The following is a 22955-nucleotide window of genomic DNA, read 5'->3' as shown; positions in this document are numbered from 1 at the left end:
CAGAGCCGGGGAGATGGGGTCTGCTGTGGATCTGTAGTGGATCCAGGCAATCTGGGAGGCTGGAATTGATTCATGCCATGACTAACCTTTTGAAGCATTTCATAATGATGGATGTCAGAGCCACCGGCCGATAGTCATTAAGACACGCTGCTTGGTTTTTCTTAGGTACCGGGATGATGGTCGCCTTCTTGAAGCAGATAGGGACCTCAGATTGTTGTAAAGAGAGGTTGAAGATGTCTGTGAATATCCCCGCCAGTTGATCCACGCAGGATCTGAGTGCTCGTCCGGGTATCCCATCCGGGCCAGTTGCTTTCCATGGGTTAACCTTCAAGAAAGCTGCTCAGACATCTGTAATGGTGACCCCAGATACAGGTTCATCTGGAGCTTCCAGGATAGAGGGCATGCACTCACTGACCTCTTGCTCAAATCGGGCGTACAATGCACTGAGCTTATCAGGGAGGGGTGCGTTTGACCCGGTGATTTTACACGCCCTCATCTTCTAGCCTATTATATCTTGCAGACCTTGCCATAGTTGGCAGAGGTTGGTATGGCTAGCCTGGGACTCTAGCTTGTTCCGATACTGTCTTTTGGCATCTTTAATGGATCTCCTTAGATCATATCTGGCTTTCTTGTATAGTAAGAAGTCTCATAACACCAGGTTAAAGTCCAACAGGTTTATTTGGTTGCCTTACCTGAGCAGCGCTCTGAAAGCTAGTGGCATTTGCTACCAAATAAACCTGTTGGACTTTAACCTGGTGTTGTGAGACTTCTTACTGTGTTTACCCCAGTAAACTCCACATCATTTCTTGTATAGGTCAGGGTCACCCGGTAACATTGCCTGACACTCAGCTCTGGATTCAGCTCTTTTGTCCCTGTTTGAACCGAGGCTGGAATGAGGTCAGGAGCTGAGTGACTCTGGCGAAACCCAAACTGGGTGTCACTGAGCAGGTTATTGCTGAGTAGAGGCTGCTTGATAGCACTGTCGATGACCCCTTCCATCGCTTTACTGATGATCGAGTAGATTGATTGGGTGGTAATTGGCTGGGTTGGATTTGTCCTGCTTTTTGTGTACAGGACATACCTGGGCAATTTTCCACATTGTTGGATAGATGCCAGTGTTTTAACTTTACTGGAAGAGCTTGGCTATGGGAGTGGCAAGTTCTGGAACACAAGTCTTCAGTACTAGATGGGCCAAATGCGGGCAATTGGGACGAGCTTAGTGGTTTAAAAAAAAGGGTGGTATGGATAAGTTGGGCTGAAGGGCCTTTTTCCATGCTGTAAACCTCTATGACTCTACTGCTGGAATGTTATTAGAGCCCATTGCCTTTTCAGTATCCAGTACCTCCAACCATTTCTTGATATCAGATGGAGTGAATCGAATTGGCTGGGCAGGAGACTGGTATCTCTGATACTGGGGACCACCAGAGAAGACCCAATGGATCATCCTCTGGGAACTCTGGCTGAAGATTGCTGCGAATGCTTCAGCCTTATCTTTTGCACTGATATGCTGGGCTCCTCCGTCATTGACGATGGGGTATTTCTGGAGCCTCCTCCTCCAGTGAGTTGTTTAATTATGGTCCACCACCATACAGAGTGGAAGGAGGAAAGGTCAGAAACATTCAGGTCCTTCTATCTTCAGTCTCCTGCATTGTTCTCAACGTTTTCATTCATTCTTGGACATGGGCGTCACTGGCTGGCCCATGTCTAATTCCCCTTTGAACTGAGTGTCTCACTCGGTCATTCCAGAGGGCAGTTAAGAGTCAACCACGTCACGTGTAGGCCAGACCAGGTAAGAATAGCAGATTTCCTTCCCTAAGGGACATCAGTGAACAAGATGGGTTTTTACAACAATTGACAATGGTTTCATGGTCATCAGCAGATTCTTAATTCCAGATTTTTATTATATTGAAATGTCACCGTGTTGGGATTCACTGTCCCCAGTGCAAGCTCGAGTAACAGCACCTCGTCTTTAAACTGGGCACTTTACACCCTTCCAGACTCAACACTGACCTCAACAATTTTACAACACAACCTCTGCTCCTGTCTCTACTCCCCACTTACCAGGACGAGTGGAGCATCAAGAACATTCAGTGACACCTAAGACAAAGCAGACGTAATAACTGGCACCCCAGCCAGCACTTTCAACATTCATTCCCTTCACCACCTTTCCAAGGGCAGTTCGAATCCCGCCACAGCAGATGGTGGAATTTGAATTCAACTTTAAAAAATCTGGAATTAAATATCTACTGATGACCATGAAACCATTGTCAGAAAAATCCATCTGGTTCACTAATGTCCTGTAGGGAAGGAAATCTGCAGTTCTTACCCTGTCTGGCCACAGCGATGTGGTTGACTCTCAACTGCCCTCGAGCAACTAGGGATGGGCAATAAACACTGGCCAGGCAGTGACGCCCATGTTCCACAAATTAATAAAAGAAATTAGGGATGAACAGTAAATATCGACCTTGCCAATAACACCCATTTGCTCAGAAGAAATAAACAAATAAATTGCTGAAAAGAGAGGCGCATTTTCAAAGTTTTTCATCTTATACAATTGTTTAAAATTTGGTATTCTTGTGTTTGTCCTGATGAATAGAAGAGGAAGTTTCAGCAACACATCACTCTCTTCAGCAATAATCAAATTCTGTACTAATAAGTGAAATAAATATATATATATACTGTTTTAATGTATGTACTATTTTAATATACACTATTTTAATATATAACGTATATATATGTATCTTGTGATGATAGTGTGCTACTGCTATACATTTTTTTAATGTTTAAGAGGAATGTTTAAAATTCAGCATTCTTCTGCAGGCAGTCAGTCTGTCTGGCAAACATTTTGCTTGGATGCTGGGAGAACAAGATAAGTACTTAATTTAACCATGTAACGTTTACTAAGATAGAGTGAATGGATTTTTGTTTACAGAAAGAAAAGGTCCCCTGGGGTTTTTGATGAAAGGAATCGAAGGTGGGTTTAGGTATGCGGGGTCATGTGATGTTGTGGTTAAAGGGAGGAGCTAGGTCTGTGCCAGTAAGAAACAGATATTCAACTCTGTGTGGGAATTGCTTGAAGACATCCGCAAGCTGATGAAACACACTGTCTCTCCCTGAAAGCTTCAAGACTGTCTACAGTCGTTATAGCAAGTATATTCATAGCTGCTAACTGCATTTAAAGTGGGTTTGCGTCTATTGCTTATTTGGAATTGAAACAGTGATAAACTAGAAATTAAAGTTTGTTCCATACATTTTTAAATATTATTTAACAGTTGATAGTTAACTGCTTGATTTGTTAGAGTTATATTTAAACTGTGTTATTAAATAAAGTTTGTTTTACTAAAAAGATCCCTAATTAGTCAGTGGAATCACTCCTAAAGTGAAGTATCCTATCCTCACATTTATGCCAAAAGAGAAAACTTGCTGTGGTCTAGTCTGACTTCCTGGGAATTCTGGTCTGGGATGCTGACAATGTTCTATTTTAACAAGTAGACAGATAAGAGTTTAGAAGGTAGGTTGTGTCAGTTATAAGGTTTACAAACCTGAGCAAGATGTTAGATTGAAGGTACTGGGTCATTAACTCCACCAGCAGCTGCTCACTGTCAGGCATTATCTCTTTCAGCGCCCACAGAGCTGTACGAATGAAGCTTTCTTGCTGTTTGTCCTAAATTCAAACACGAAACAATTTACCATCACAATAACCTCATCTTACAATGGATACTGCGGCTATCAGCGATCTGAAACACTGGAAGCACTCGGGGGCATGGGTTAGGGGCGGGGGTGGGTGGTCAAGGGTAAAGGGTAGGGGGTAGGGGATCGACAGTGGAAGCAAAATTGCCAGGGGGACACAGCCATGGGGCAGAGCTAGGGGACACTGCGAGAGGCAGTGCCAGGGGACAGTGCCAGGGGACAGTGGGCAGTGCCAGGGGACAGTGCCAGGGGACAGTGGAGGTGCCAGATGACAGTGCCAGGGGACAGTGGAGGTGCCAGATGACAGTGCCAGGGGACAGTGCCAGGGGACAGTGGAGGTGCCAGACGACAGTGCCAGGGGACAGTGGGCAGTGCCAGGGAACAGTGGAGGTGCCAGGAGATGGTGCCAGGGGACAGTGGGCAATGCCGGGGACAGTGGAGGTGCCAGGGGACAGTGGAGGTGCCAGGGGACGGTGCCAGGGGACGGTGCCAGAGGGCAGTGCCAGAGGGCAGTGCTAAGGGGCACTGGACAGGGACGGGGCAGTGCCAAGCCATGTCTCTCTCTTTATTCTCCCTGAGGGCTATACGTGCCTTTACGCCCCCAGGGGAGATCCCCACGACATCGGGGTGAAGCTGTGACACATCGTGCTGGCCTGTTAATAATCTGTAAATGATTGTAACGAGCATCATACCTTTTGACTCGGAGGGTTCGGGCCATTGAGGGCTGTGATGAGGGCATCGTGTGCCATTGTGGTGAGTTTGCTGGGCCGGGCTTTCAGCAGCTTTACCAGAGTCCTGGCAATGCCCTCCCTCAACTCATAGTCTTCCTTCCCCAATAACATAATCAGCATCTCTGCAAACTCCATCTCTGTCAGATCCTCCGGAAAGATCTAGAACACGCAGGGAGGAAGAAAGCCACAAATTCAGCAGGCAAACAGCGAAGGGTCTCATACAGTAAACAACTTGGTCATTGAAGTGGTGCCTGGGTCATTATCTGGCTGGTCCTGGGGCGTCTGGGTCACAGTCTGGTTGGTCCTGGGGGTCTGGGTCACTGTCTGGCCAGTCCTGGGACGTCTGGGTCACTATCTGGCTGGTCCCAAGGGGTCTGGGTCAGTCTGGCTGGTCCTGAGGGGTCTGGGTCACAGTCTGGCTGGTCCTAAGGGGTCTGGGTTACTGTCTGGCTGGTCCTGAGGCGTCTGGGTCACAGTCTGGCTGGTCCTGAGGGGTCTGGGTCACAGTCTGGCTGGTCCTGAGGGGTCTGGGTCACAGTCTGGCTGGTCCTAAGGGGTCTGGGTCACAGTCTGGCTGGTCCTGAGGGGTCTGGGTCACAGTCTGGCTGGTCCTGAGGGGTCTGGGTCACAGTCTGGCTGGTCCTGAGGGGTCTGGGTCACAGTCTGGCTGGTCCTGAGGGGTCTGGGTCACAGTCTGGCTGGTCCTGAGGGGTCTGGGTCACGGTCTGGCTGGTCCTGAGGGGTCTGGGTCACAGTCTGGCTGGGAGTCAGGGTCAGTTCCTCTGGACATGGTCAATGGCCTCTCATCATTGTGGGTATCTGTCACGGCACAATCACTCTGTGTCCCAACAATGAACAGATGGACTTTCCCAGTCCGTCACCATGGTTTTGAATACCTCAATTTCATATTCTCTTCACCTTCTCTGCTCAAAAACAATCACAGTTTCACCACGTTACAAAGCTGTCAACCTATTAGCATTCTCCTGACGGGGGAAATAGCAAATGCACTTGTGTAATTTACCAAAATTCGCTGGATTCTGGTTGCCGCAGATTGGAAAACAGCAAATGTGAGGCCACTGTTTAAAAAAGGAGGTAGACAAAAGGCGAGTAACGATAGGCTGGTTAGCTTAACTTCTGTAGTAGGGAAAATGCTTGAATCTATCATCAAGGAAAAAATAGCGAGACATCTGGATAGAAATTGTCCCATTGGTAAGACGCAGCATGGGTTCATGAAGGGACGGTCATGCTTGACTAATTTGATGGGATTCTTTGAGAACATTACATGTGCAGTGGAGAATGGGGAACCTGTGGATGTGATGTATCTGGATTTCCAGAAGGTATTTGACAAGGTGCCACACCAAAGGCTGGTAGCACAGTGGTTAGCATTGCTGCCTCACAGCACCACGGACCTGGGTTTGATTCCTGGCTTGGGTCACTGTCTATGTGAGTTTGCACATTCTCTCTGTGTCTGCATGGGTTTCCTCCGGGTGCTCCGGTTTCCTCCCACAGTCCAAAGATATGGGAGTTTGGTTGATTAGCCATGCTAAATTTACCCTGGTGTCAGGGGAATAATAGGGTAAATATGTGAGGTTATTAGAATAGAGTTGGGTGGTTTGTGGTCGGTGCAGACTTGATGGGCCGAATGTCCTCCTTCTGCACTGTAGGGGTTCGATGACATAAAATAAAGGTTCACGGTGTTACGGGTAACATATTAGCATGGATGGGGGATTGGTTAACTAACAAAGCAAAGAGTGGGGGTAAAGGAGCGTTTTTCTAGTTGGCGATCAGTGACTAGTGGTGTGCCTCAGGGATTGGTGTTGGGACTACAATTGTTTACCATTTACATAGATGATTTGGAGTTGGGGACCAAGTGTAGTGTGTCAAAATTCACAGATGACACTAAGATGGTGGCAGAGCAAAGTGTGTAGAAGATGCAGTAAGTCTGCAAAATAAGAACATAAGAAACATAAGAACATAAGAAATAGGAGCAGGAGTAGGCCATCTAGCCCTTCGAGCCTGCCCCGCCATTCAATAAGATCATGGCTGATCTGTTGTGGCTCAGTTCCACATTCCCGCCCTCTCCCCATAACCCTTAATCCCCTCTCTTATCAAGAACCCATCAACCCGCTTCTTAAAAATATTTAGCGAGGCAGCCTCCATCACTTCAACGGGCAGAGAATTCCAGAGATTCACCACCCTTTGAGTGAAGAAGTTCCTCCTCAACTCCGTTCTAAACCGCCCCCCCTTTATCTTGAGGCTGTGCCCTCTAGTCCTACTGTCCTTTCTGAGCGGGAAGAGTCTCTCCACCTCTATCCTATCCATCCCATTCTTCATCTTATATGTCTCAATGATATCTCCCCTCATTCTTCTAAACTCTAACGAGTACAAGCCTAGTTTATTCAGCCTCTCCTCATAGCTCAACCCCCTCAACTCCGGTATCAGCCTAGTAAACCTCCTCTGCACTCCCTCCAAGGCCAAAATATCCTTGTGTAAGTACGGTGACCAAAACTGCACACAGTACTCCAGCTGCGGCCTCACCAGTGCCCTGTACAGTTGCAGCAAGACCTCCCTACTTTTATATTCAATCCCCCTCGCTATGAAGGCCAGCATCCCATTCGCCTTCCTGACCACCTGCTGCACCTGTAGGCTGGGTTTTTGCGACTCATGCACAAGGACCCCGAGGTCCCTCTGCACCGTAGCATGCTGCCGTTTTTCGCCAGGTAAGTAATAGTCCTTCCTACCATTATTCCTACCAAAGTGGACAACTTCACACTTGCCAACATTAAATTCCATTTGCCAGTTCCTGGCCCATTCGCCCAGCCTATCTAGATCCTTCTGCAGACTCTCCACACCCTCCGCACAATTTGCCGTTCCACCAATCTTGGTGTCATCAGCAAATTTCGACACCATACACTCGGTTCCCTCCTCCAGATCATCTATATAAATGGTAAATAGCTGAGGCCCCAGCACCGATCCCTGGGGCACTCCACTAGTCACCAACTGCCAATCCGAATAGCACCCATTGACCCCCACTCTCTGCCTCCAATCCTCTATCCACGCTAACACCCTACCCCCAACTCCATGTCCCCTGACCTTCTGCAATAACCTCTTGTGAGGTACCTTATCAAACGCCTTCTGAAAATCCAGAAAGACCACATCCACCGGCTCTCCTCTATCCACCGCCCTAGACACATCCTCATAGAACTCCAGTAAATTTGTCAGACACGACTTCCCCTTAACGAAACCGTGCTGCGTCTGCTCTATCAAACAATTCTCCTCAAGATGCCTCGTTATTTTCTCCTTGATCACGGATTCTAACATTTTACCTACAACAGACGTTAAACTAACCGGCCTATAATTCCCTGCCTTTTGCCTGGCACCCTTCTTAAACAACGGCATAACATTAGCTGTTTTCCGATCTTCCAGTACTTCCCCAGAATCCAGCGACGTTTGGAAAATAACCACCAAGGCATCCACTATCACCTCCGCCATTTCTTTCAGAACCCTCGGATGCATTCCATCCGGTCCTGGGGACTTGTCCACAATCAGTCCCTCCAGTCTGTCGAGCACTGCCTCTCTAGTAACAATAATGTCATTCAGGCCCTCCACTCCTACCATCTTTCCATCGCTAACACCCGGCAAATTATTCACGTCCTCCTCCGTGAAGACCGAAACAAAAAAGTTATTCAAGGCCTCAGCCATTTCCTCATCCCCTACCACTAAGTCCCCCCTCTCATCCTCTAAGGGTCCAACGTTCACCCTAGCCAGCCTCTTCCTTTTTAGATATTTATAAAAATTCTTACCGTCCTTTTTTATATTAAGCGCTAGCCCAGCTTCATAGTTTCTCCTACCCTTCTTTATCAACTTCTTTGTCAATCTTTGTTGACATTTAAGCCTCTCCCAATCCTCTTCTCGCCCACTACTCTTCGCTACTCTAAACGCATCCGCTTTTAATTTAACACTTTCCTTCACCTCCTTCGTTATCCACGGCTGATTATCTCTCCTCCTACGATCCTTTTTAACCATCGGAATAAATTTCTGCTGAGCACCAAGAAAGATCTCCTTAAAGATCCTCCACTGCTCCTCAGCAGACCTACCTTCCAATGCGCTCCCCCAATCAACATTCGCCAATTCCTCTCTCATCCTACCGTACTCCCCTCTGTTCAAACAAAGGACACAGGTCCGGGAACCCACCTTCTCGTCCTCCATCTGCACCAGAAACTCCACCATACAATGATCACTCTTCCCAAGAGGATTCTTCACCGCAAGGTCCCTAATTCTACCCGCCTCATTACATAGCACCAGATCCAAGATAGCTCGCTCCCTCATCGGCTCCAACACACACTGTTCAAGGAAACTATCCCGGCAGCATTCCAAGGACTCCTCCTCAAGCCCACTGCGTCCAACATGGGTCGACCAATCAATATGTAGATTGAAATCCCCCATAATTACGGCCGACCCATTCCTGCACGCCGCATTTATTTGCGCGTTAACAGCCCGCCCCACCTCCACATCATTATTTGGGGGCCTATAGACGACACCCACCAGCATCTTCCTCCCCTTGCTGTTCCTAATCTCCACCCACAATGATTCCACTTTCTGCTCTTTGGCTCCTATATCATCCCTTACTACCACCCTGATGCTATCCTTAATCAGCAGAGCTACGCCCCCCCCCTCTTTCCTCCCGCCTATTCTTCCTAAACACTTGATACCCCTGGACATTCAGCTCCCAGTCCCTGTCACCTTGCAGCCACGTCTCTGTAATGGCCACCAGATCATATCCATTTGTGTTGATCTGCGCCACCAGCTCATCCACTTTATTCCGAATGCTTTGTGCATTCAGATAAAGTGCCTTCATCCCAGCCTTCACCTGGACCCTATTTGCAGGAACACCACCAACCATACTCACACCCCCTACTCCCTCTATTATTGGGACATCCTTGGCCTCTTCCTGTACCTGTACCTCTCCTTTACTTTAGACCCTGTAATTTCACCTACCCTCGCACCCTCCCCCCTCTAATTAGTTTAAAGGGATATAGATAGTCTGAGTGAGTAGGCGAGAGTCTGGCAGATGGAGTATGATGTTGGTAAATGAGGCCTTCCATTGTTTGCTGGAGCAGACGAGTGAAGGAGCAGGGAGACAGATAAGAAACTACCTGTTAAAAACCTGTTTAAGTAAGTTTAAAGCACTTTGTACTAAGAACTAACCTTGTAGAACTGTTTAAATCATTTAAAAGCATTTTTGTGGGCTTTTTGTATTTACTGCTTTAAGAATTCTGAGGGAGTGGTTAGAAGGGAGTTGAGGGGAAGCAAGCTTTAAATCAGCGCCAGGTTTAAAAGGAGGCCTGGTGTAAAGAGCGGGCAGCGTCGGAGCGGGCAGCGGACTGAGAGGGAAGCAGAGTGTGCTATTAGGGCTTAAGATCAAAAGGGCTGGGGGAAAAAAGAGCCAGGTAAGTTCGTGTGGAAATTTTCAATACTACTGCAGTGATTAATGGAGGGGCATATGATGTGTGGTTTCTGTATGATGTGGGAACTGGTGGACCCCAGGGTCCGCCCCGGTGACCACGTCTGCAGTAAGTGCAGGTTGCTGGAGGAGCTCCAGCTCAAGGTAGATGAGCTGGCCTCTGAGCTACAGACACTGAGGCTCATCGGGGGAGAGAGGGTGCCATTGTCAATGGGGTGCAAGTGAGGAAGGGGGGTGGAGAGAGGAGGAAGGGGGGTGGGGAGCGGAGGCCTCATCATCTCAATCTGCATAACAGGTTTGAGGTTCTTGCTTCCAGTGTGGACGAAGGAGGTGAGGTCGGTGAGCAAACTGCACACGGTACAGTGACGCAGCAGGACATAGGCAAAGAGAAGGTGAAAAGGAACGTAGTAGTTATTGGGGATAGTGGGGTGAAGGGTATTGACACTGTCCTTTGTCACAATGACAAAGTGCACAGAAGGGTGTGTTGTCTGCCTGGTGCTCGGGTCTGGGATGTCGCATCTGGGCTGCAGAGGAACCTGGAGTGGGAGGGTGAGAATCCGGTCGTTGTGGTACATGTGGGTGCCAGCGACGTAGGCAAAATGCAAACTGAGGATCTGGGGAGGGAGTATGAAAAGCTGGGAATGGAATTAAAAAGTAGAACCGACAAGGTGGTTATCTCTGGGCTACTGCCTGAACCGAGTGCAGACGGGCGTAGGGTTGACATGATTAAGGAAGTGAATGGGTGGCTCAGGGATTGATGTGGGAGGAATGGGTTTGAATTTATGGGGCATTGGCACCAGTATTGGGGTAGGTGGGACCTGTTCGGGCGGGATGGGGTTGGTCTGAACCGTGCTGGGACCAGAGTCCTGGCAAATCGTGTAAAGAGGACTGTCGACAGGGCTTTAAACTAATTAGGGGGGGGGAAGGTGTGAGGGTAGGTGACATTACGAGGTCGAAAGTTAAGGATAGGGTACAGGTAGGGGAAGAGGCCAAGGATGTCCCAATAATAAAGGGAGTAGGGGGCGTAAGTATGGTTGGTGGCGTTCTGGCAAATAGGGTCCAGGTGAAGGCTGGGATGAAGGCACTTTATCTGAATGCGCGAAGCATTCGGAATAAAGTGGATGAGCTGGTGGCGCAGATCGACACAAATGGAAATGATCTGGTAGCCATTACAGAGACGTGGCTGCAAGGTGACAGGGACTGGGAGCTGAATGTCCAGGGGTATCAAGTGTTTAGGAAGGATAGGCAGGAGGGAAAAGGGGGGGGTGTAGCTCTGCTGATTAAGGATAGCATCAGGGTGGTAGCAAGGGATGATATAGGAACCAAAGAGCAGAAAGTGGAATCGTTGTGGATGGAGATTAGGAACAGCAAAGGGAGGAAGACGCTGGTGGGTGTCGTCTATAGGCCCCCAAATAATGATCTGGAGGTGGGGCGGGCTGTTAACGCGCAAATAAGTGCGGCGTGCAGGAATGGGTCGGCCGTAATTATGGGGGATTTCAATCTACATATTGATTGGTCGACCCATGTTGGATGCGGTGGGCTCGAGGAGGAGTTCTTGGAATGCTGCCGGGATAGTTTCCTTGAACAGTGTGTGTTGGAGCCGACGAGGGAGCGAGCTATCTTGGATCTGGTGTTATGTAATGAGGCGGGTAGAATTAGGGACCTTGTGGTGAAGGATCCTCTTGGGGAGAGTGATCATTGTATGGTGGAGTTTCTGGTGCAGATGGAGGAGGACAAAGTGGGTTCCCGGATACGTGTCCTTTGTTTGAACAGAGGGAAATACGGTAGGATGAGAGAGGAATTGGCGAATGTGGACTGGGGGAGCGCGTTGGAAGGTAGGTCTGCTGAGGAGCAGTGGAGGATCTTTAAGGAGATCTTTCTTGGTGCTCAGCAGAAATTTATTCCGATGGTCAAAAAGGACCGTAGGAGGAGAGGTAATAAGCCGCGGATAACGAAGGAGGTGAAGGAAAGTGTTAAATTAAAAGCGGAGGCGTTTAGAGTAGCTAAGAGTAGTGAGCGAGAAGAGGATTGGGAGAGATTTAAATGTCAACAAAGATTGACAAAGAAATTGATAAAGAAGGGTAGGAGAAACTATGAAGCTGGGCTAGCGCTTAATATAAAAAAGGATAGCAAGAGTTTTTATAAGTATATAAAAAGGAAGAGGCTGGTTAGGGTGAACGTTGGACCCTTAGAGGATGAGAAGGGGGACTTAGTGGTAGGGGATGGGGATATGGCTGAGGTCTTGAATAACTTTTTTGTTTCGGTTTTCACGGAGGAGGACGTGAATAATTTGCCGGGTGTTAGAGATGGAAAGGTGATAGGACTGGAGGGTCTCGATGACATTATTGTTACTAGAGAGGTGGTGCTCGACAGACTGGAGGGGCTGATTGTGGACAAGTCCCCAGGACTGGATGGAATGCATCCGAGGGTTCTGAAAGAAATGGCGGAGGTGATAGTGGATGCCTTGGTGGTTATTTTCCAGACGTCGCTGGATTCCGGGGAAGTGCCGGAAGATTGGAAAGCGGCTAATGTTATGCCGTTGTTTAAGAAGGGTGCCAGGCAAAAGGCGGGGAATTATAGGCCGGTTAGTTTAACGTCTGTTGTAGGTAAAATGTTAGAATCCGTCATCAAGGAGGAAATAGCGAGGCATCTTGAGGGGAATTGCTTGATAGAGCAGACGCAGCACGGTTTCGTTAAGGGGAAGTCGTGTCTGACAAATTTACTGGAGTTCTATGAGGATGTGTCTAGGGCGGTGGATAGAGGAGAGCCGGTGGATGTGGTCTTTCTGGATTTTCAGAAGGCGTTTGACAAGGTACCTCACAAGAGGTTATTGCAGAAGGTCAGGGGACATGGAGTTGGGGGTAGGGTGTTAGCATGGATAGAGGACTGGTTGTCAAATAGGAGGCAGAGAGTGGGGGTCAATGGGTGCTATTCGGATTGGCAGTTGGTGACTAGTGGAGTGCCCCAGGGATCGGTGCTGGGGCCTCAGCTATTTACCATTTATATAGATGATCTGGAGGAGGGAACCGAGTGTATGGTGTCGAAATTTGCTGATGACACCAAGATTGGTGGAACAGCAAATTGTGCGGAGGGTGTGGAGAGTCTGCAGAAGGATCTAGATAGGCTGGGCGAATGGGCCAGGAAATGGCAAATGGAATTTAATGTTGGCAAGTGCGAGGTGGTCCACTTTGGTAGGAAGAATGGTAGGAAGGATTATTACTTACGTGGAGAAAAACTGCAGCAGGCGGCGGTGCAGAGGGACCTCGGGGTCCTTGTGCATGAGTCGCAAAAACCCAGCTTGCAGGTGCAGCAGGTGGTCAGGAAGGCGAATGGGATGCTGGCCTTCATAGCGAGGGGGATTGAATATAAAAGTAGGGAGGTCTTGCTGCGGCTGTATAGGGCACTGGTGAGGCCACAGCTGGAGTACTGTGTGCAGTTTTGGGCGCCGCACTTACACAAGGATATTTTGGCCTTGGAGGGAGTGCAGAGGAGGTTTACTAGGCTGATACCAGAGTTGAGGGGGTTGAGCTATGAGGAGAGGCTGAATAAACTAGGCTTGTACTCGTTAGAGTTTAGAAGAATGAGGGGAGATCTCATTGAGACGTATAAGATGATGAATGGGATGGATAGGATAGAGTTGGAGAGGCTCTTCCCGCTCAGAAAGGACAGTAGGACTAGGGGGCACAGCCTCAAGATAAAGGGGGGGCGGTTTAGAACAGAGTTGAGGAGGAACTTCTTCACTCAAAGGGTGGTGAATATCTGGAATTCTCTGCCCGTTGAAGTGGTGGAGGCTGCCTCGCTAAATATTTTTAAGAAGCGGGTTGATGGGTTTTTGATAAGAGAGGGGATTAAGGGTTATGGGGAGAGGGCGGGAAAGTGGAACTGAGCCACGACAGATCAGCCATGATCTTATTGAATGGCGGGGCAGGCTCGAAGGGCTAGATGGCCTACTCCTGCTCCTATTTCTTCTGTTCTTATGTTCTTAAATGTGAGGTCATCCATTTTGGTCGGAATAATAGCAAAATGGATTATTATTTAAATGGTAAAAAATTGCAGCATGCTGCTGTGCAGAGGGACCTGGGTGTCCTTGTACAAGAATCTCAAGGAGTTGGTTTGCAGGTACAGCAGGTAATTAAGAAGGCAAATAGAATTTTGTCCTTCATTGGCAGAGGAATGGAGTTTAAAAACAGGGAGGTTATGTTGCAGCTGTATAAGGTGCTGGTGAGGCCACACCTGGAGTACTGTGGACAGTTTTGGTCTCCTTACTTGAGAAAGGATATACTGGCACTGGAGGGGGTGCAGAGGAGATTCACTAGGTTGATTCTGGAGTTGAGAGAGTTGGCTTATGAGGAGAGACTGAGTAGACTGGGGCTATACTCATTGGAATTCAGAAGAATGAGGGGAGATTTTATAGAAACATATAAGATAATGAAGGGAATGGATAAGATAGAAACAGGGAAGTTGTTTCCACTGGCGGGTGAAACTAGAACTAGGGGGCATGGCCTCAAAATAAAGGGAAGCAGATTTAGGACTGAGTCTCACCCGGACAGGGGCTCACACTTGTAGGACAAACTGGAATGCAGATTACAGGGTCAACGGCAGGGTTCTGAGGAATGTGAAGGAACAGAGAGATCCTGGTGTTCATATCCACAGATCCCTGAAGATTGCCATTCAAGTGGATAGAGCCGTGAAGAAGGCTTATAGTGTGTTAGCGTTTATTAACAGGGGGTTTGAGTTTAAGAGCCGTGGGGTTATGCTGCAACTATACAGGACCTTGGTGAGACCACATTTGGAATATTGTGTGCAGTTCTGGTCACCTCACTATAAGAAGGATGTGGAAGCATTGGAGAGAGTGCAGAGGAGATTTACCAGGATGCTGCCTGGTTTGGAGGGTAGGTCTTATGAGGAAAGGTTGAGGGAGCTGGGGCTTTTCTCTTTACCGCGGAGGAGGATGAGAGGTGACTTAATAGAGGTTTATAAGATGATGAGAGGGATGGATAGAGTGGATGTTCAGAGACAATTTCCTCGGGTGGATGTAGCTGTTACTAGGGGACATACCATGGTGGGAGATATAGGAGGGATGTCCGAGGTAGATTCTTTACTCAGAGAGTGGTTGGGGTGTGGAATGCACTGCCTGCTGTGATAGTGGAGTCGGACACTTCAGGTTCAAATACTGGTCAGTGGGACTAGGCAAAAAATGGTTCGGCACAGACAAGAGGGGCAAACATGCCTGTTTCTAAGCTGTAATTTTCTCTAGTTCTATGGAACTTTCAAGCAGGGCTAAAAGAAGACATGAGGTTGCTTTGGCAGACAGAGTGAAGGAAAATCCAAACAGCATCTGTTAGGTCTGTTAGGAGCAAAAGGATAGTGAGGGATAAAATTGGTCCTCTTGAAGACCAGAGTGGTAGACTGTGCATGGAACCAAAAGAGATGGGGGAGATACTAAATGGGGTTTTTTCATCCGTATTTACTGAGGAAACGGGCATGGAGTCTACAGAAATTGGGCAAACAGGTAGGGAGGTCATGGAACTGCTACAGATTAAAGGGGAGGAGGTGCTGGCTGTCTTGAGGCAAATCAGAGTGGATAAATCCCCAGGACCGGACAGGGTATTCCCACTGACCTTGAGGGAGGCGAGTAGTGAACTTGCAGGGGCCCTGGCAGACATATTTAAAATGTCAGTATCCACGGGGGAGGTGCTGGATGATTGGAGGGTGGCTCATGTTGTTCCGTTGTTTGAAAAAAGGTTCCAAAAGAAATCCAGGAAATTATAGGCCAGTACGTTTGACGTTGGTGGTGGGCAAGTTATTGGAAGGTATGATAAGGGATAGGATCTACAAATATTTGGATAGACTTATTAGGGAGAGTCAACGTGGCTTTGTGCGTGGTAGGCTACGTTTGACCAATCTATTAGAGTTTTTCGAGGAGGTTACCAGGAAAGTGGATGAAGGGAAGGCGGTGGATGTTGTCTGCTTGGATTTTAGCAAGGCCTTTGACAAGGTGCTGCATGGGAGGTTAGCTGGGAAGGTTCAGTCGCTAGGTACACATGGAGGGGTAGTAAATTGGATTAGACACTGGCTCAGTGGAAGAAGCCAGAGAGTGGTAGTGGAGGATCGCTTCTCTGAGTGGAGGCCTGTGACTAGTGGTGTGCCACAGGGGTCAGTGCTGGGTCCATTGTTGTTTGTCATCTATATCAATGATCTGGATGATAACCCCATGCATTTACCCTAGCTAACCCCTGACAGTAAGGGACAATTTGGCACAGCCAATCCACCTAATCCACTCATCTTTGGCATGTGGGAGGAAACTGGAGCACCCGGAGGAAACCAAGGCAGGCACGCAGAGAATGTGCAGACTCCACACAGACAGCGACCCAAGCGGAGAATTGAACCGGGGTCCCTGATGCTGTGAGGCAGCAGTGCTAACCACTGTGCCACCCCCGATATTCTCCCTTCTCCAGCACTGAGGGAGAATTCCACCCAGTATCTGACACATGGATAACAAACTTTTAATTACACAGAGTTCGTGGGGAGCTGGTTATTGACAGAAAGTTTGAATTCTTACTTCGGTATTTAGTTCCGGATATTGTTTATCGAACCAGGAAGATCCCTGCAACACTTGGACGAATAGCGGGACAGGAGGTGATTGGAGTGGCTTTTGTCCTTGCAACGATCGTTTTTGCATCAGATCTTTCCTCAGAGAAGCTGTGGACAATGTCCGTGCTTTCTCTTCCTACAGAAAGAAATTGTTCATATAAATGACAAACACTCACAGGACAGGTACAATACAGGGTTAGATACAGAGTAAAGCTCCCTCTACACTGTCCTCATCAAACACTCCCAGGACAGGTACAGCACGGGGTTAGATACAGAGTAAAGCTCCCTCTACACTGTCCTCATCAAACACTCCCAGGACAGGGACAGCACGGGGTTAGATACAGAGTAAAGCTCCCTCTACACTGTCCCCCCATCAAACACTCCCAGGACAGGTACAGCACAGGGTTAGATACAGAGTAAAGCTCCCTCTACACTGTCCCCCATCAAACACTCCCAGAATAGGTACAGCACGGGATTAGATACAGAGTAAAGCTCCCTCTACACTGTCCCCCCATCAAACACTCCCAGGACAGGTACAGCACGGGGTTAGATACAGAGTAAAGCTCCCTCTACACTGTCCCCCATCAAACACTCCCAGGACAGGGACAGCACAGGGTTAGATACAGAGTAAAGCTCCCTCTACACTGTCCCCATCAAACACTCCCAGGACAGGTACCGCACGGGGTTAGATACAGAGTAAAGCTCCCTCTACACTGTCCCCATCAAACACTCCCAGGACAGGTACAGCACGGGGTTAGATACAGAGTAAAGCTCCCTCTACACTGTCCCCCCATCAAACACTCCCAGGACAGGTACAGCACGGGGTTAGATACAGAGTAAAGCTCCCACTACACTGTCCCCATCAAACACTCCCAGGGCAGGTACAGCACGGAGTTAGACACAGAGTAAAGCTCCCTCTACACTGTCCCCCCATCAAACACTCCCAGGATAGGTACAGCACGGGGTTAGATACAGAGTAAAGCTGCCTCTACACTGTCCCTCATCAAACACTCCCAGGACAGGTACAGAACCGGGTTAGATACAGAGTAAAGCTCCCTTTACACTGTCCCCCATCAAACACTCCCAGGACAGGTACAGCACGGGGTTAGGTACAGAGTAAAGCTCCCTCTACACTGTCCCCATCAAACACTCCCAGGACAGGTACAGCACGGGGTTAGATACAGAGTAAAGCTCCCTCTACACTGTCCCCAAACACTCCCAGGACAGGTACAGCACAGGGTTAGATACAGAGTAAAGCTCCCTCTACACTGTCCCCAAACACTCCCAGGACAGGGACAGCACGGGGTTAGATACAGAGTAAAGCTCCCTCTACACTGTCCCCAAACACTCCCAGGACAGGGGAAAAAGTTCATTGGAGATGGCACGGGGGAGTTTTTTAATGCAGAGGGTGGTGGGTGCCTGGAATGCGCTGCCAAGTGAAGTGGTTGAGGCAGACATGTTTTCCACAATTCAGACTTATCTGGATAGACACATGTACCTGCGGGAAATAGAGGGATATGGGTGCTTGGTCTACATAGGATAACGTGTCCAGCGCATGCTTGGAGGGCCAAAGGGCCTGACCCTGTGCTGTGCTGTTCCTTGTTCAAACAGATAGGCACAAAATAATGTATAAACAGTGTGAGCGTACTGAGACAGACACACTGTGGACCTACAAAGGACAACATATGAGAGAGAGACACAGTGAAATCTGTACGTTGAGAAATCTATGTGATAATTCACTGGGGAGCGGTACAGGAACTGGAGAAGGAACAAGCAGGAGAGGGAGAGAGGGAGAGACCAGGCGCAGGATGAGAGAGCTGAGGGTGAGATGCATTACCACAGGAGACGGTATGTGAACTTGATGGTCTGATTGCTCCTCCCCTTTGAGATGTTCCTGCTCTATTTCATCCAGTATATCCATGAAAACGAGAGATTGTTCCATCGTCGTATCTGAAACCTGATTGAATAGGTCAGAGGTTAGCAATCCCAGCACCACCACCTCCAGCACATTGTTCCGACATCTCCGGATTACATCAATAATCTCCCTGAACATCTCGGAGTAGCAGTTCACAGGGGTTGCATTCAACAAAAAACTTTTTGATACAACTTTATTAGTGAGGGTCATAAAATTCAAAAGCTAGGAGTGCCGATGCTCCAGGGATAGGGAACAACAGTTACAAAGAGAGGTGGGAAAAGTTTGAACTGTTTTCCTTGGAGATCTCATAAGAACATAAGAAATAGGAGCAGGAGTAGGCCATCTAGCCCTTCGAGCCTGCCCCGCCATTCAATAAGATCATGGCTGATCTGTCGCTGCTCAGTTCCACTTTCCCGCCCTCTCCCCATAACCCTTAATCCCCTCTCTTATCAAAAACCCATCAACCCGCGTCTTAAAAATATTTAGCGAGGCAGCCTCCACCACTTCAACGGGCAGAGAATTCCAGAGATTCACCACCCTTTGAGTGAAGAAGTTCCTCCTCAACTCCGTTCTAAACCGCCCTCCCTTTATCTTGAGGCTGTGCCCCCTAGTCCTACTGTCTTTTTTGAGCGGAAAGAGTCTCTCCACCTCTATCTTATCCATCCCATTCATCATCTTATACGTCTCAATGAGATCTCCCCTCATTCTTCTAAACTCTAACGAGTACAAGCCTAGTTTATTCAGCCTCTCCTCATAGCTCAACCCCCTCAACTCTGGTATCAGCCTAGTAAACCTCCTCTGCACTCCCTCCAAGGCCAAAATATATTTGCGCAGGTGCGGCGCCCAAAACTGCACATAGTACTCCAGCTGCAGCCTCACCAATGCCCTATACAGCTGCAGCAAGACCTCCCTACTTTTATATTCAATCCCCCTCGCTATGAAGGCCAGCATCCTATTCGCCTTCCTGCCAGTGTGAGGCAGCGCTGCTGCCTCACACTGTGGTTAGCGCTGCTGCCTCACACTGTGGTTAGCGCTGCTGCCTCACACTGTGGTTAGCGCTGCTGTCTCACACTGTGGTTAGCGCTGCTGTCTCACACTGTGGTTAGCGCTGCTGTCTCACACTGTGGTTAGCACTGTTGTCTCACAGCGCGAGGGACCCGGGTTCAATTCCGGCCTTGGGTCACTGCCTTTGCGGAGCCTGCACATTCTCCCCATGTCTGTGTGGGTTTCCTCCGGGTGGTCCAATTTCCTCCCACAGTCTGAAAGACGTGCTAGTTAGGGTACATTGGCCGTGCTAAATTCTCCCTCAGTCTACCCGAACAGGCGCCAGAGTGTGGCGACTAGGGGATTTTCACAGTAATTTCATTGCAGCGTTAATATAAACCTACTTGTGACACTGATAAATACACTTAAACTTGCTGGACCATTTCAGAGGGCAGTTAAGAATCACCCACATTGCTGTGGCTCTGGAGTTACGTGTAGGCCAGGCCAGGTAAGGACGGCAGATTTCCCTCCCTAAAGGAAATGCGTTTTTACAACAATCAACAATGGTTTCATGGTCATCTTTTGAATTCAAATTTCATAATCAGCTGTGGTGGGATTCGAACCCGGGTCCCCAAAGCATTAATCCTGGGTCTCTGGGTTACTAGTCCAATGACAATACCACTACACCACCAACTCCTCCACTGGTGGAAGGACTGAGAAGTGAGAGGGCACAGATTTACAATAATGGTGAAGAGAGGCAGGGGAGACACAGGGAGTTTTTACACAGCAAGTGGTTTCTGAGGAAGGATGTTCTTGCTCTCGAGGGAGTGCAGTGAAGGTTTACCAGGCTGATTCGGGGGATGGTGGGACTGAGGAGGGATTGACTAGGTTAGGATTGTTTTCACTGGAGTTCAGACAAATTGGCGGGGGGGCGGGGGGGGGAGGTGTGGCGGAATCTCATGGAGATTTATAAAATTCTAACAGGAGTAGACAGGGTAGATGCAGGGAGGATATTCCCAATGGTGGGGGGAGTCCAGAACCAGGGGTCACAGTCTGAGGATTCGGGGTAGACCATTTAGGACGGAGGTGAGGAGACATTTCTTCACCCGGTGAGTCTGTGGGAGGAAGTAGTTGATGCCAAAACATTGAATGTATTCGAGAGGGGGCTGGATATAGCACTGGGGGTGAATGGGATCAAAGGTTATGGGGAGAAAGCAGGATGAGACTAATGAGTTGGACGATCAGCCATGTTCGTGGTGAGTGGCGGAGCAGGCTCGAGGGCTGAATGGCCTCCTATCTTCTGTATTTCTATATTTCTATGTCACCTGAGAGGGGGCTGAAGACAGCTTCAATCGAGACTTTCAAAAGGGAGCTGGATAGTTATCTGAGATGGGAGAATGTGCAGGGTTAGAGGGAGAAGGTGGGAGGATGGAGCTGAGGAAATTGCTCATTGGGAGACTCAGTCTCACCGGGGATGCAATGACCTAGTGGGATTATCACTAGACTCTTAATCCAGAAACTCAGATAATTGTCAGGGGACCTGGGTTCGAATCCCACCACGGCAGATGGTGGAATTTGAATTCAATAAAAAAATCTGGAATTAAGAATCTACTGATGACCATGAAACCAATGTTAGAAAAACCCAATCTGGTTCAGTACTGTCCTTTAGGGAAGGAAATCTGCCATCCTTACCTGGTCTGGCCTATATGTGACTCCAGAGCCACAGCAATGCGATTAACTCTCAACTGCCCTCCAAGGGCAACTAGGGATGGGCAATAACTACTGACCCAGCCAGTGACACCCAGGTCCACAAATTAATTTTAAAAAAGTGCAGCCCCAATTGTCCGAATGGCCTTCAGCATCGGAACAATTCATTGTCACTGTGTGTGGATGCATCTCCTCATTGCACTCCTGAAGATGTGGCTCTCACACCAGGACACACTCCCAGGATATAGGCTCTGGTCATCTCATAACGTCTTCACTCAGGGAGCTGCGAGTCTCTGCAATTCTCTCCCTCAGAGGGTTGTGGGTGCTCCATCACTGAACGTTGAAGGTTGGGATACAGTTTGGTATCTCAGGAATTAAGCAATACAGGAGAGCGGAGCTGAAGCCCGAGGTGAGTGGTGGAGCAGGCTCGATGGGCAGAGTGGTTTCCTCCTGCTCCTGTTTCTTGTGTTCGTCAAATAAAGGATTCTGGAAATCCACAACTCTCTCCTCCGGTGAGAGAGGGAGAGGAAGTGGGGGGGAGGAGGGAAAAGGGGAGAGGGAGGGTAAGGGGAAAAAGGGAAGGGTGGGGGTGGGGGAAGGGGAGGGGAGGGAAGATGGAAGGGGGAGGTGAGGGGGAAAGGGGATAGAGGAGGAGAAGGTGATTGGGGGAGGGGGGTAGGGGGTGATGGGGGAGGGCAGAGGGGGTGATGGGGGAGGGGGTAGGGGGTGATGGGGAGGGGGTAGGGGGTGATGGGGGAGGAGGTAGGGAGTGATGGGGGAGGGGGTGATGGGGGAGGGGGTGATGGGGGAGGGGGTGATGGGGGAGGGGGTGATGGGGGAGGGGGTGATGGGGGAGGGGGTGATGGGGAGGGCGGAGGGGGTGATGGGGAGGGCGGAGGGGTGATGGGGGAGGTGGTAGAGGGTGATGGGGAGGGGGTAGGGAGTGATGGGGGAGGGTGTGATGGGGAGGGGGGTAGGGGGTGATGGGGGAGGGTGTGATGGGGAGGGGGTGATGAGGGAGGGGGTGAGATGATGGGGAAAGGGGGAGGGGTGGGGGAAGATGACAGAGAGAGGGGAAGGTGACTGAGGGAGAGAATGTGACTGTGGGGGGGGCGGTGAGGGGGTAGGGGAGGGGAAGGGGGAGATGGACTGTGAGGGAGGGGAGGGGGTTTGGGTGGGGTGGGGGTGGGGGTGGGGGAGGTGACTGTGAGGGAGCGGGAGCGGGAGGGGGAGGGGGAGGGGCAGGAGGGGAGGGGGAGGTGTTGGGCCATCAGTTGGAGTTTAAGATTGCGATGAGTGGGTGTTTTGTGAGTCTTGAGGGATTTGGAATTAGGATAAAGGCCAGTTCTCTGTCTGAGCCCAGACCACAGCCAGCTACTCACTGCAGAGAGCGGCCCTGATACCGTGATCCCATGAGAGAGCCCCCCCCCCCACCAACCCCCCCTTCCCTCTCCCAGCAGCCTCTCACCCCCATCATCCCCCCCACGCCCACCCCAGTCACGTCACTGCCCTCTCTCCCTGTTTTGAATCCCGTTCCCCTCCCCTATCTCCTCTGCCCCACCTCTGCCTCGATCCCTCCTCCACCTCCCCCTCCTCCACCTCACACCCACCTCTATCTCATCGCCCTTCCTATCCCAACGCACCCCCTCCCATTAAACTGTTCCCCTGCTCATTTCCCGACCCCCTCCTTTTCTCCCTCCCTCATCCATTTCTCCCACCTCTCCCTGTCCTCTACCCCTTCTGTCCTCCCCTTCCTCCCCTTCCCCTTCCCCCAGCCCCTGCCCACACCCCCTCCCTCCGTCCCACCCCTTCCCTCTGTCCCCACCCCTCCCTCCGTCCCACCCCTTCCCTCTGTCCCCACCCCTCCCTC

General features: G+C 49.5%; 1 protein-coding gene across 1 annotated transcript in view; it reads right to left on the bottom strand.

Moving 5' to 3' along the window:
• The window catches only part of wdr97 (WD repeat domain 97), a 109305-nt gene that overhangs the window by 26128 nt on the left and 60222 nt on the right, over positions 1-22955 (bottom strand). Inside the window, exons 15-18 of the mRNA XM_080214876.1 lie at positions 18317-18436; positions 16448-16615; positions 4383-4580; positions 3543-3664 (exon numbers count right to left, since the gene is read on the bottom strand). Coding sequence (XP_080071002.1) covers positions 3543-3664; positions 4383-4580; positions 16448-16615; positions 18317-18436 — 608 coding nt within the window. The remainder of the gene's footprint in view (positions 1-3542; positions 3665-4382; positions 4581-16447; positions 16616-18316; positions 18437-22955) is intronic.

Source organism: Carcharhinus amblyrhynchos, chromosome 2 (genome assembly GCF_965287045.1).
Source record: "Carcharhinus amblyrhynchos chromosome 2, sCarAmb.v2.hapA, whole genome shotgun sequence".
NCBI lineage: Eukaryota > Metazoa > Chordata > Chondrichthyes > Carcharhiniformes > Carcharhinidae > Carcharhinus > Carcharhinus amblyrhynchos.
Note: the sequence above shows the minus strand (reverse complement) of the source record. Positions and strands in the feature narration are given on the sequence as shown.